General features: G+C 44.8%; 1 protein-coding gene across 2 annotated transcripts in view; it reads right to left on the bottom strand.

Moving 5' to 3' along the window:
* LOC147031468 (protein kinase C epsilon type-like) overlaps window positions 1-13,851 on the bottom strand; it is a 169,460-nt gene that overhangs the window by 70,700 nt on the left and 84,909 nt on the right. For both annotated transcript variants that reach the window (XM_085863716.1, XM_085863726.1), the window contains exons 4-6: window positions 9,177-9,339; window positions 557-591; window positions 205-287 (exon numbers count right to left, since the gene is read on the bottom strand). In XM_085863716.1, the coding sequence (XP_085719842.1) occupies window positions 205-287; window positions 557-591; window positions 9,177-9,339 (281 nt within the window). The remainder of the gene's footprint in view (window positions 1-204; window positions 288-556; window positions 592-9,176; window positions 9,340-13,851) is intronic.

Below are 13,851 nucleotides of genomic sequence, written 5' to 3'. Positions count from 1 at the left end.
TTTATATCAACACCCATACGTACCTGCAATATAAAATAATCTTGCCAACACTTGTCTGCAATTCTCATGTGGAAAATTTTTCAACAAAACATGCAACTTTCCACTCTCGGTTATTTGGTTCCCTTGAGTAAGCTGGACAGTTGACAAGAGTAAAAATAAATTCGGATCAACATGGGAAATCCAAAGCCTCAACAGCAGACTCACCTCCTGAACACAGTCCTTCTTCAAGCCAGGGCATTTGGTGATGATCATCTGGTGGCAACGTTTGTGGACTACGCATGTACACACTGCAGGGATTGGGGGCGCAAGGACAATACAGGATGTCTGGGCAGCAGCAAGAGTCTCAAGATGGGTTCTGCCAAATGAAAACCACCATAGTGAGGAATATCCTCATCAATAGCCACATTTAAATGTCTGCATCAAAAGACCTCCGAAAGTAGACTAAGTGGAGCCACAAAGTACTTTGTGACCATTAACTCATGAGGCCATGCGTTTCTTTTTCTTTTAGACAAACTGTTCAATCTTCCAATATAATAGTGTTATGCTGACAACTCACCTTGACACTGGTAGCCTTGTTTGCCAATGACTCCCCTGAAAGACACAGACATAGTGAGTGGAAGTGAAGTGAATCATCTAGAATCAAGATAGAAGATAGACATATTTGTGACCCACAAGCAGAACAGACATGAACCATTTTCTTTCTGTTGTTTCAGATCTCTATTGAAATAATCTGTTATACAAACCGATGCTTGAAGTGAACTGGTTACTAATTTTTTATTGACCACCATGATCCACAACCCACAATGTTAGTATTATTCCCTTGGTGCCAACTCCCTCTCCAGATTGTGTCCCATTCACCATACTTTCAGATCAGACCTCCTTTTCCTCGACAACACTCACATAATTCGTTCCACGAGAAACACCTGCTCCCTCCCTCCGGGAGCATTGGAAAGTCATCGCTCTGCCAGTTGGGAATTTTTTGTGCCCATGACCTTGACCAACATGTACGCAAAGTTGGTGTAGATCGGGCCAGCCTTGTCTTTTCCTATGATTTTCAGATGTACATACAGTATATATATATACGTACATACATAAAAATAATTGCCTTATTAGCCCCCATTGGACTTCGTCTGAAGCAGGATCTTATGGATTGAGTCTCGTCCGTCCGTATTTTGTGATCTGATCAAAGATGTCCCCAACCATTTCTTGAACATGCATGGTCCAATTTTGTTCAAACTTGACAAATGTCACAAATGTTCTTCCATGTCACATGATCACTCAGGTCAGATGCGCATACACATAAATCTTGAAAATATGGGCAAGCCCTTGAACTCCATACAGCAAAATTACAAAAACCAAGGGGGCTATGACATTTTATGTTTTTTTTTAATCCTGTTTAATACAGTTGGATGCTCTTCCCAGTCAAGCCGCCGCCTTTATGTATTCATCATCTTTCGGCTTGACTGTTTGTGTTGCAAAAGCTGATGGTGAAGCTTGATAAAACTGTTCAAGGAATCTACAATTGAGTTCTGTGAAGAAAAGTAGAGTACAAATCCTTAAAACCAAATGAAACCTTATATTTTCTCAAGATCCACATCCAACAGAATGTTTCATGAAGAGTAGACAAGTTATTGCTGGCACCCTCACCAAATTACAACTTCCTGCCCAAACCAGCTTCAGTCAAACATCAGGCCTGGCCAGCAGGTTCATGAAAGACTTGGGCCAAAAACTTCCCGCTCAGCCAACTGCAAAGAAGGTGGAATGAATTGAGGCCGACAAACAAGTAATTGACTATTTTGGATCACTTACATCCACGTGATTGCAGAAGGAACTAGAAGGGCACTCGGTAGAGCGCACACCTCTGCCACGCAATGCCTGATCCACGAGAACATATTGGACCCATTACAATTTTGAAATCCCATGCCATATATTGTTTTTGGCCCTATCTCTCAATGGTGAAGAATCACTTTATAAATTAAATAATTCTCGTATCCAGGTCCGGATTCGCATCTTCACCAAAATTGAATCAATTCGTATTTGCCACACACCCAACCTGTCCACCAAGTTTCATCCGAATCCATCCCAATTTTTTTGAGATACGAGGTCCGTGTAAAAAGTAACGGGACTGACTTCACAGAAATTTTATTCCAAAAAATATATTGAAATCACAGCTTGTCCCCTTCAAAATAGTTTCCCTCCAGTCTCACACACTTGTCCATCCTCTTCTTCCACGCTTCGATGTACCCCTGGAAGGCTTCTTGTGGAATCCTCCGGAGCTCCGTCGTCACGGCCCTTTTGATGGCCTCCACATCAGGAAATCAGATCCCCTTGATCACCCCCTTGAGCTTGGGGAAGAAGAAAAAAATCACAAGGGGCCAAGTCTGGCGAATAAGGGGGTTGCTCCAGAGTTGGCACGTTCCTCTCCGCCAGAAACTGTCGGATGCTCAGGGAACTGTGAGCAGGGGCATTGTCATGGTGGAGCACCCAGGCGTTGTTCTCCCACAGATCCCTCTTCTTGTCCCGGACTGATCTCATGAGGTGCCGGAGGATCTCCTTGTACACATATTGATTTACTATTTGACCCTGTGGTAGAAACTCGAAGTGGACGATGCCCTTGATGTCAAAAAATGCAATGAGCATCACCTTGATGTTCGACTTCGACATCCTTGCTTTCTTTGGTCTTGGTGATGCCGGACTTTTCCACTGACGACTCTGCCGTTTGGTCTCGGGATCGTATTCGAATATCCACGATTCATCACCAGTAATGACTCTCCCGAGCAGGTCTGGATCATCCTCGAGGCGCTCGATAATGTCTTGACAGACCGTGACGCTTTGCTGTTTCTGGTCCCCGGACAACAACTTGGGGACCATCTTTGTGCACACCTTGTGCATTTTGAGATTTTCAGTGATGATGCTCCAGACAGTGTCCTTGTTGCTGGAAAGTTCCTCAGCAATCATCCGCACCCTGAGTTGACGATCTGCGCGCACCATCTGCTTCACATGCTCGATGTTGTCCGCCGTTCTGCTCGTTGAAGGTCTTCCAGAACGTGGATCATCTTCAACCTCCTCCCGTCCCTTTTTGAACTTATTGTGCCATTCAAATGCACGTGCACGTGACATCGATTCTTCCCCGTAGACTTGCTGCAGTATTGCGAATGATTCGGAAGGTGTTTTGCCAAGCTTGGCAAGAAACTTCAGATTGGCTCTCTGCTCATGGCTCATAGCGCGGCGACTCAGACGAGACAATGTGTAAAGCACGACCTGTAAAAGAATCACACAATGAGCACAGTCAACCATCACCAATCATATATATTGCTGGAATGTTGTGAAAGACTGTGACGCAACCCGTTCATTCAAGTTGTGGAAGTGGAGCACACAGCAGGCTCAGTCCCGTTACTTTTTAGACGGACCTCGTATTGTGCTATATATTAGTTTAGCCCACAGGGTCTGATTGTGGGACTTCCCATTCCAACAAGCAGAGTGATTATGAGAAAAGATCTTTATGCAAAAAAAAAGATTACGAGAAAAGAGTCTCATGCCCCCTTTCACAAACTGGTCCAACACGTGGAACATGTCTTTCAATCCAGACAAATCTCACACTCTCACTATGTCTCTTCGAAAGGACCGTTTAGAAACCCCCCCCCATCCACTTTCTCAACAATTCTCTGGAAGAAGTCTTTTCTTTCAAGCTTCTGGGTCTCACTATCTGCCATGACCTTTCCTGGGAAAGTCACATTTCCAACCTCGCCTCCAAAGCCAGTCGCGGACTGGGAATCCTCCATCGTGCCAAGTCCTTCCTCGGCCCTCTTGAGCTCCTGACCACTTACAAAGCTTTTGCCGTAGCCTCATGGAGTACTGCTCTCCCCTCTGGGCTGGTGCTCCTGCCTCCCACCTTTCTCGGCTTCACGCTGTCGAAACCAGGGCATTTAGGATCATCGGCATCTCCCGCAATGAAGTTGAGTCTTTGGGCCTCTCACTCAATCACCGCAGGTTGGTCGGTGGTCTTTCTGTCTTCTACCGTCTCCTCTCCAGCCTTTCCCCCCCCCGATCTCTCTGCGATTTGTCCTCACCACATTTCTACCGGGCGCTCAAGATCAGCCAAAAAACCCCTTCTGGTAAAACTACCAAAATCACGAATCACTGCTCACCTTCACTCTTTCATCCCGCCTTTGGAATAAACTCCCTCACTCTATTCTTTCCCATTCTTCCCTCCAGGCTTTCAAAACAGCTGTTCACCACCACCTCTTATCATCCCCCATCCAAATCCTCGATCTTTTCTACCCCCGATAATCCACCCAAGCCCACTTCCTTCAATTCCCCTGCTTTCCTTCCTGAAAGTCCCTGTAATGTCCATCTTTTCTTCCCAATGTTCCCTGTCCCATCCCTCTCCCTTCCACAGATCTCATAATGTGTCTGTTCCCCACTGTTTTGTCCCTCCCACTCCCACCCTCTTGATGTGTGTTGTGTGTTAGCTCTCATACTAGCCTCGACAAGGTATACAAATAAAATTTTTTTTAAAAAGATGGAAAAGGAAGTTCCAGGCGGCATGGAAGGACAAATACCAGTCGCTCAAATACGACACAGAGAATGTTAAAATGTTCTGACGTATGTCGGACCTATCCAGCACAAGCGGATAGATCAGAGCTCTTCTTCACTGGGTCAACAAACTTCACGAGAAGCAATGTTCAAAAGCACAATGACTCCAAATATTACCATGAGTGCATCAATGTGAAGACACATGTGATCAGGATAAGGGCTGTGAACTTCAAACATAGTGATGATGAAGTCCAATCTGAATAAATATCTCGCTGTTCTTTAAGAAATGAACATTTTCTGTCTCACTCAACTAAACAAAAGTTGGTTGATGTGTTTTGGACTATTCAATGATCAGTCAGGTCAGGTCAGGAATGGGAGCATGCGCTGGAGTAGCGGTCGCTGTGTCCACTTTCCGCCTGTACTCCAAGGGCCTCCATCTGGCCGTCCCCCAGGAAGATGCCTGGCCCATCCCCATCTCCTTGAGATGCTGATCAACCTGCTGCAACCATGAGGCACGTAGTCGGCCCACTAGCCTTCTCCACTCACGAGACTCCCTCGCTGACAGAATCTGGTGAGCAGGATCAGCGTCAGGAAATCGAGCCACATGTCCATGCGGCCGCAGCTGATGCTCACGGACTACACACGAAACAAATTTAATTTGAGTCTCTCTCAGCAACTGCTTGCTGGACACAAAGTCTGACCAGCGATAGCCAAGGATTCTCCGAAGAGACCTGGTACCGGAGTTAAGTCTCCATCTCGGATCCTTGGTCAGAGTCCAAATCCCACATCCGTAGAGAAAGACTGGATAGAGCAAGGACTTAAAAACACGGACTTTTGTCCTCCTGTATTGGTACCAACAGAGCCACACCCCTTGATCCAGTGAATCCATGATTCCCCAGGCCAGACCCAGACATCTATCGAGCTTTGGCTCACAGCCAGTGGAGACATGAATATCACTGCCAAGGTAAGTGAATCTCTCTGTGACCTCAACATCCTCACCACAAACAGACAGACAAGATAGCAGCAACCAAGATGTCATTAAAAGCCTGGATCTTCGTTTTGACCCAAGAAACACGTAATCCCAGAGACTCCGACTCCTCAAACAGCACCTCGAGGGCCCCCATAAGGATATCGAACATCTCCGCAAAGATGACTGCATCATCTGTGAACTCAAGGTCAGAGATTTTGACATCCCCAAACGATGCACTGCAGCTCAATCACTCTGACACCCTCCCCAGAATCCAGTCCATACAAGTGCTGAAAAGTGTGGGGGCCAGTACACACCCATGATGAACTCCAGTAACAACTGGAAATAAGTCTGAGATGGTATCTCCACATTTCACAGCACTCTCAGTACCAGAGTATAGTTCAGACATCAGATCGATCAGTTTTGGTGGCACCCCACGAAGCAAAAGAATCCTCCAGAGGGCATCCTGATTCACTGAATCGAACACTTTACAGAGACCAACATAGGCTGCAAGCAAATCCTGCCAAAACTCTCACTTGCGTTTGGTGAGGACCCAAAGAGCAAGGATATGGTCAATCGCTGATCTCTTTGGTGTAGAGCCAAACTGCTCTGGACGCTGGTGCCCAAGCAGATGGTGATGAACGCTATCAAGAAATATCCGAGCAATGACCTTGCCCGGCACTGAGAGCAGCTTCACCCCTCGGTAGTTGTTGCAATCCTGGCAATCACCATTCATTTTCCAGAGAGGGACAACAAGGCCCCTCTTCCAGTCAGTTGGGATGAATCCTGTGCTCCAAACAGAGCACAGAACTGCATGCAATGACACGAGTACAGCATTTAACCAGCCTTGAGAAGTTCAGCATGGATGCCACAGATCTCAGGAGTTTTACCCCCTTTGCACTGGTTCACTGCAGCTTGTGGTTCCACAAACGAAGGCAGTTCACAGTTGATTGGAGGGTCAGCAAAAGTGATTGTAACACCCATGACATCCAACTCGACAGCTGGTGAATCAGCCTGGTACAACAACTCAAAGTAACCGGCCCAGCGGGCCTTCACTTCGAACTCCTCTGTCAAGAGACTACCACCCTCTGCTCTAACTGCAGTACACTGAGGGATGGGCTTGGATGAACGCAATACGTGAATTCCCTTGCAAGCAGGAAGAGAAACACTTGACCACAGGTGATGCCCCCTCACAGATTCCTCGCACACAGGCCTCCTTGTCCACCCTTAGTGCACGTACAATTTTATGCCTCAGCTCCCTGAACAGCTCAGCTCTGCCATTCAGACTGGCCGTGCAACTCTGGTCAATGGTACCCAGTGTCCCTTGAGAGACAAAATTCTTCTTCGCCCTACGCTGAGTTCTAAGACATCCACCGGCAACATCAAGGATGGTGGTCTTGAAGGCACTCCACAACTCTTCAGGATCTCCCAAAGCACCCAGACTCCTCAAATCTCCACTCAGCTTGTTCGCAAACTCCTCAGCTACCCTCTAATCCTTGAGCTTGCCAACATCCAGCGTAAGCTAGGATGGTACCATTCTCCTGGATTTAAGGTGCAACTTAAGAATTGCTACAACAAGCCTGTGGTCAGTACTGAGGAACTGAGCACTCCGGTAGACCCTGCAGTTCTGAATCATTCTCCAGCGACCATCAACGAGCACATGGTTAATCTCCTTTGCCACACCACCAGCATTGGAATACCAAGTCCAGCGATGAGCCTGTGGGCACTGAAACCATTAACCAGCCATCCTAAGTCCATGACTTCTTGCAAAGTCAAGGAACTTGGTGCTATTCTGGTTCATAGTTCCTGACCCATGGGGACCAACACACACCTCATAACCGTCCCTATCAGTTCCAGTCGATGCATTGAAATCCCCCAAGACTAGAAGTGTATCTCGCCTGGGGCACTGATGAACCATAGACTCGAGTGTGGCGTAGAATGCCTCCTTCACACTGAGATCACTTGTCTCAATTGGACCATATACAGAGACGAGGAAAATGACACCTAAGGAGTGACAAATGCTGTCTCAAAATGCTCATTGAATGGTGTTAGCTCAATTATCACTGGAGTCAGCTTATTGAACAAAGCTACAGCAACTCTTTGGGCATGGTTACCATCAGAGCGACCAGACCAGTAGGAGGTGTAACCACACTGCCATGATCTTCACCATTGACAGATGAATGTTTAACTGATTCTTCACCATCGAGAGATGGGGCTAAAAACGATATTGCATATCTCAAAAAGTTGTGCACAGATTTGGATGAAACTTGGTGGACATGTTGGGTGTGTGACGAGGACCAATTGATTCGATTTTGGTGAAGATCCACATCTGGATCTGCATCCGAGAATTTTTCAAATGATTCTTCACCATTGAGAGATCGGGCCAAAATTATATATATATATATATATATATATATATATATATATATATATATATATATATATATATATATATATATATATATATATATATATATATATATATATATAGCACAATATCTCAAAATGTTATGGATGGATTCCATAACATTGGTGGACTGTTTGGGAATGCTACTTCTAAGAATTTATTCACTTGCGGTGAAGATCTGAATCCAGATCAGAATATGAGAATTATTTAATTTTAAACGGATTCTTCACCATTGAGAGATGGGGCTAAAAATTACATTGCCTGATATCTCAAAAAGTTGTGGATGAGTTGGTTAGGTGACAAGAACAAGGCCATTCGATTTCGGTGAAGGACCGGATTCAGATCCGACCTATCAGTGGCATACAAAATGTAAACTGTACAGCCCGGCGGAGGTATCCGCTCGACAGAGTGCCATTCCGTTTTGCCAAGTGTCACTCTATGAGTGGTTTTTCATTCTGTCTGTCAGTCTGTTTGTTTGTATGTGAATCGCCTACAGGTCACAATTTTAAACCAATCTTCTTGAAATTTCACCACCTGGTAGAGTTCGTCTCAAGCATGAAGCGTATTGTTTTTGAGGTCAAAAGGTCAACATCGGCCAAAGTTCAACAACTTTGTCAGATTTTAAAATCCTTAATTTTCATCTGATTGGCTTGAAATTTAACAGGATTAGCATATTTGGTCATTTAATTCAACTACCAATTATTTTTAAGGTCAAATTTGTTTTGGGGACCTGGCAAGTGTCGTGCTCTGCACGACACCAATCTTGTTTATTCATTGTTTTAACCCATTTGGGCATCACTTCTGGTGTTTCTTGGCAATAATAATCTAAAATGACATACACAAATTGGCATTTGCATAGCATCAGTGAATTTATCAACTTTTCAGCCATCCAAACTCAGCTCCAGCGTTGGGTTTGCCTTATCAATATTGTCACGTGACAATATCTTTCAAAAAGGAAGGTTATTGTGTGCTGGTACCCTGGCAAAAGCCTAAATTCCTGTCCTGTTTGAGGTCTGCTTCAGCAGCATTATACAAGCAGTGATGTGGATGTGCTGAAGGTAAATTCTCACGTGTTATGACTGGTTGTGGGTGAAAATAATAATGACTGGTTGTGGATGATAATAATAATAACTGGTTGTGGATGCCCTGGTGCCTCTGGTCAAGGTATGGACATACTTTGTCGTCACATTCAATACTCATTATAGAGCAGCCAAAAATCAAATCTTCATCAACCACTGGGCATAAAATTTTATTAGCACCCCTCACCAGATGAAATCTCGACAATGGGAGCAGTATGTTGGTTGTCGGAGGTATGTAGCCATGAACTTGTGACCATTTACTTGGTGAACACGCCGTCGCACTGCTCCCTGCCGCTTTCTTGGTCGGACGCGCTCCCGAAACACTGGTGCATCGCACACCTGCTTTGGAGCTGAGGGAGAGTTTGGGAATCACAAAGTTGAGAGCAATTCCAGAGTTCGCATAAACTTGTAGTGAAAACAATGTGACAACAACAACAAAAATACACCTAAATTGAATATGAAAAGTAGTTGCACATTTAAAAGGCAAATTTGATGTGACAGACAAACCAATTTGATGAGTGTTGGTGACTTTACAGAGCGTTTTATTTGGCAAAGGTTATTCTGAGTGGTTTGCCATTGCCTTCCCAGCATTGTTTGTTCATGCCTACCTCCTTTTCAATGCTTAGTGTCAAAGCAAGGAAGCAGCGCGTACGATTTTTAAAGTCTTTGGTATGACTCGGCCAGGGTTTGAACCATCGACCTCCAATAGTTAGAGCGGACGCTCTAACCATTACACCACAGAGGCCGGTAGAGAAAAACAAAAAGCTGACTCTAATCTGAAGAAAATATAATGCAGTCCTAAGAGATCAATGAACAAACGTTGACAGGACAGCTTGTCCACCCAAAGGATGGCTTCATTCACAATGTTGCAAGCAGAGCAGTTTATAATCAGGCCTTTTTTTTTTATAAGAAATACCAATATGTATAACTTCAATGTTGATGACACGAAAACAAAGCTATTCTGCAGAAAACTTGCTGGGATGTGTTAGTGTAAAAGGAAATGTCCCTTCTCTATTTTACAGTCAAATAGACAGCTGACAATAAGCACAAACCTGTTTCTTAACAATAACACTCAGGAACACCAAATCACAACCAAGGTCATAAACAATCTGGTGGTATATTTTTTGAAACAATAAATCAAGACTCAACTGTAGTGACTCAGCAAGTTATTCTGAGATTGCAAAGCGAGAGAGAGAAAGAGAGAGAAAGAGAAAGAGAAAGAGAAAGAGAAAGAGAAAGGTCTTCAAAACCATGACAATATATAACTTCATTGCCCAAAGAGCAAATCCAAGGTTGTGTCAAAAGTTTTCCCAGTGAGTCATTTCACTCCATTTCATTTGGACTCCCTTACATTGGAAGAGACTCACTTCATGTGAAATAAAGTTTACAAAACAAATTGTTAAATTGCTGAACCAGCAGCCGATTAAAAGGGAAAAAGTCTTCTTCAACTCGTTCTCCTTGTTAAAAAAAGGCAAACGTATACTAAATGACAATCTATATTCATGAAAATTTATGGAGTTAGAGATAGTTATGAATAAGAGAGTACAAAAGGTGTTCAAAAAATAGATTTTGTAAATAATAATGTCCAAAATGTAAAGGCACGTTTAAATACTTAGTGTCCAAACTTTTTACAATTTTGTTTTTCCTTGGTCATGATTGGGATTGAGATCATGCCAACAACCAATCAATTAATAAATTCGCATTCAGACTGGTTTTTTATGTATTCTGAACCTCAGTTCAATGTTTACTGCACTGTACAACAGCCAATCAAACTCGCTGTATGGATTTGTGGTTTGTCAGGCCAAACGAGTCAATTGCAGGCAGCCTCTGAACAGACTTTACAAGGATGAACAATGACATTTTCCTTTGATATGATGACAATAAGGTTTGTCCACAAAACAGCTTCGTTGTGCTAACTCATGCGACCTACTTGTGCTGCTAAAGAATACAGCTAACATTTATCGGCTAATAAAGGCCCCGTTAAAAAGGTGAAAGAAGTGGTGCGCTACTTTGGGGTAAATGTGGTGCAGAAAGAAAAATTAAAAACAACCAAAATCAAAAGAAGAATTATGGGAAGCATTGCAGAATGCATGGAACAACCTCCCAATAGAATTTCTTGAGAGATTGCAGAAAAGCGTGACAACATGGATATCTGCTGGGTTTTTTTTTTGCATGAAAAAGGTGGTCACACGAAATATTGAAAGTTCATACATTAATACTGGAAAAAAAACCAATTCATTTTTGTTTCTTTAATAAACTAGGAGGAGCAATCAGAGATTGCAGACCCTTGCCAGGACTTGTTTTGTGTGGTTTTATTGTATGTACTTTATAGACGTACTCACATTCTAATTTTACATACTTTATAGAAGTGGTGGTGGGGTGATGAAGTTGGAAAGATGATTGAAGAGAAGAGGAAGAAGTTCAAGGAATGGCAAAAGGCGAAGGATACGGTGGAAGAAGAGGCAGCGCATGAAAGTTATAAGGAAGCCAAGAAGGCTACAAAGAAAGAGGTTGCAAAAGCGCAGGAGGCCCATAGGAAAATGTTTGGAGAACGCTTGGATTCGGAAGAGGGTAAGAGAGCGGTATTCAGGATTGCAAAGCAGATAGCGAGAGAGAGGTTTGATGTGACGGGGGTGAGTTGCTTGAAGGATGAAGTGGGACAAATCGTTGTGGACTCAGATGGAATTAAAGGAAGAAGGAAGAGATATATGGAAAGGCTGTTGAATGTAGAAAATGAATGGGATAGCAACATCGAGAGTAACCCAGTTTTAGGACCAGCAGAGAAGATAACTGAGAAGGAAGTTGATGAAGCTATAAGAGCAATGAAGAGTAGAAAAGCAGGAGGGCCGACGGGAGTTGTGGGAGATATGTTGAAGGCAGCGGGAAGTTGGGGTGTGAAGAGAATGACATAGATCTGTAATCTGGTGGTGAAAGAAGGCCGCATTCCAGTGGATTGGGAACTGAGTACCCTCGTCCCTCTGTACAAGGGGAAAGGTGACCCTCTGGACTGTGGCTCCTATAGAGCAATAAAGTTATTGGAGCATGGAATGAAGGTATTGGAAAGGGTGTTGGAGAAGAGGATAAGGAAGAAGGTAAAGATTGACGAAATGCAGTTTGGATTTATGCCAGGAAGAGGAACGACAGATGCAATTTTTATTGTAAGGCAGTTGCAGGAGAAGTACATGGAGAAGAGGAAGAAGTTATTTTTTGGGGTTTGTTGATCTGGAGAAAGCATTTGATCGGATCCCACGCAAAGTAATGGCATGGGCATTGAGGAAGTTAGGAGTGGAGGAATGGTTCATCAGATTAGTGATGGCCATGTACGAGAGAGCACGCACAGCTGTAAGGACGAAGGATGGGAACAGTGGTGAGTTTGAGGTGAGGGTAGGAGTGCACCAGGGGTCGGTACTAAGTCCACTTCTATTTGTAGTTGTGATGGAGGTGCTGGCTCGGAGGGTAAAGGAGGGTTTACCGTGGGAGCTGCTGTATGCAGATGATCTGGTGTTGATTGCAGAGAGTATGGATTGCAGAGAGACTGGATTCTAGGGAGGATGTCGGAGAGATCAAGTTGCGGTGCGTCATTTGGGAATGTCAAGATCTCGGACCTTGACTTTGCAGATGATGCAGTCATCTTTGCGGAGACTTTAGACATCCTCTTGGGGGCCCTCGAGGTGCTGAATGAGGAGTCGGAGCCGTTGGGATTACGGGTTTCTTGGGTCAAAACTAAGATCCAGGCTTTCGGTGACATCTTGGATGCTGCTGTCCTGTCTGTGTCTGTTTGTGGTGAGGATGTTGAGGTCGTGGAGAGATTCACTTACCTTGGCAGTGATATTCATGTCTCTGCTGGCTGCGAGTCAGAGGTCAATAGACGTCTGGGTCGGGCCTGGGGAGTCATGGATTCACTGGATCATGGGGTGTGGCGCTGCCGGTACCTGTGCGGGAGGACGAAAGTCCAAGTCTTCAGGTCCTTGGTACTTCCAGTCTTGCTCTATGGGTGTGAGACTTGGACTCTGACCAAGGATCTGAGACGGAGATTTAATTCCTTTGGTACCGGGTCTCTTCGGAGAATCCTTGGCTATCGCTGGTCGGATTTTGTGTCCAACGAGCGGTTGCTGAGAGAGACTCGGATGAGATTTGTTACCTGAATAGTCCGTGAGCGTCAGTTGCGGCTGTATGGACATGTGGCTCGTTTTCCTGACTCTGATCCTGCTCACCAGATTCTCTCAGTGAGGGAGTCTCATGAGTGGAGGAGGCCAGTGGGTCGACCACGTGCCTCATGGTTGCAACAGGTTGATCATCATCTCAAGGAGATGGGGATGGGCCTGGCATCTGCCTGGGGGATGGCCAGACGGAGGCCCCTGGAGTACCGGCGGAAAGTGGACGCAGCGACGTGCTGTTCTGGCACATGCTCCCATACCTGACCTGAGTATGGATGGACTGAAGGAGAAGATGAACAAGTGGAAGGAATGTATGGAGGCAAAAGGTTTGAAGGTGAATATCGGAAAGACGAAGGTGATGGCAAGTGGTAAAGCATGTGGTGAGGTGGAAAGGACTGGGAAGTGGCCGTGTGCTGTGTGCAGGAAGGGTGTCGGAGTGAACTCCATTCAGTGTACAATGTGTGCTGAATGGGTTCATCGAAAATGTAGTGGGGTGAGGGGGTCATTAACCAGTGTGGCAGCTACATTCAAGTGTAAGGTGTGCATTGAGGGAGCTGCAGATGAAGGAATTGTTGAGTTGGATCTTGGAGATGGTGTGAAGCTGGAAGGTGTGAAAACATTTTGCTATCTCGGAGACATGCTGAATTGAGAAAGTGGATCAGACTCTTCGACGGTTGCTGGAGTGAGATGTGCATGGAAGAAGCT

Source organism: Eptatretus burgeri, chromosome 2, assembly GCF_056783735.1.
Source record: "Eptatretus burgeri isolate ZD-2024b chromosome 2, Ebu_testis_v1, whole genome shotgun sequence".
NCBI lineage: Eukaryota > Metazoa > Chordata > Myxini > Myxiniformes > Myxinidae > Eptatretus > Eptatretus burgeri.
This window is presented reverse-complemented; position numbering and strand designations above follow the sequence as displayed.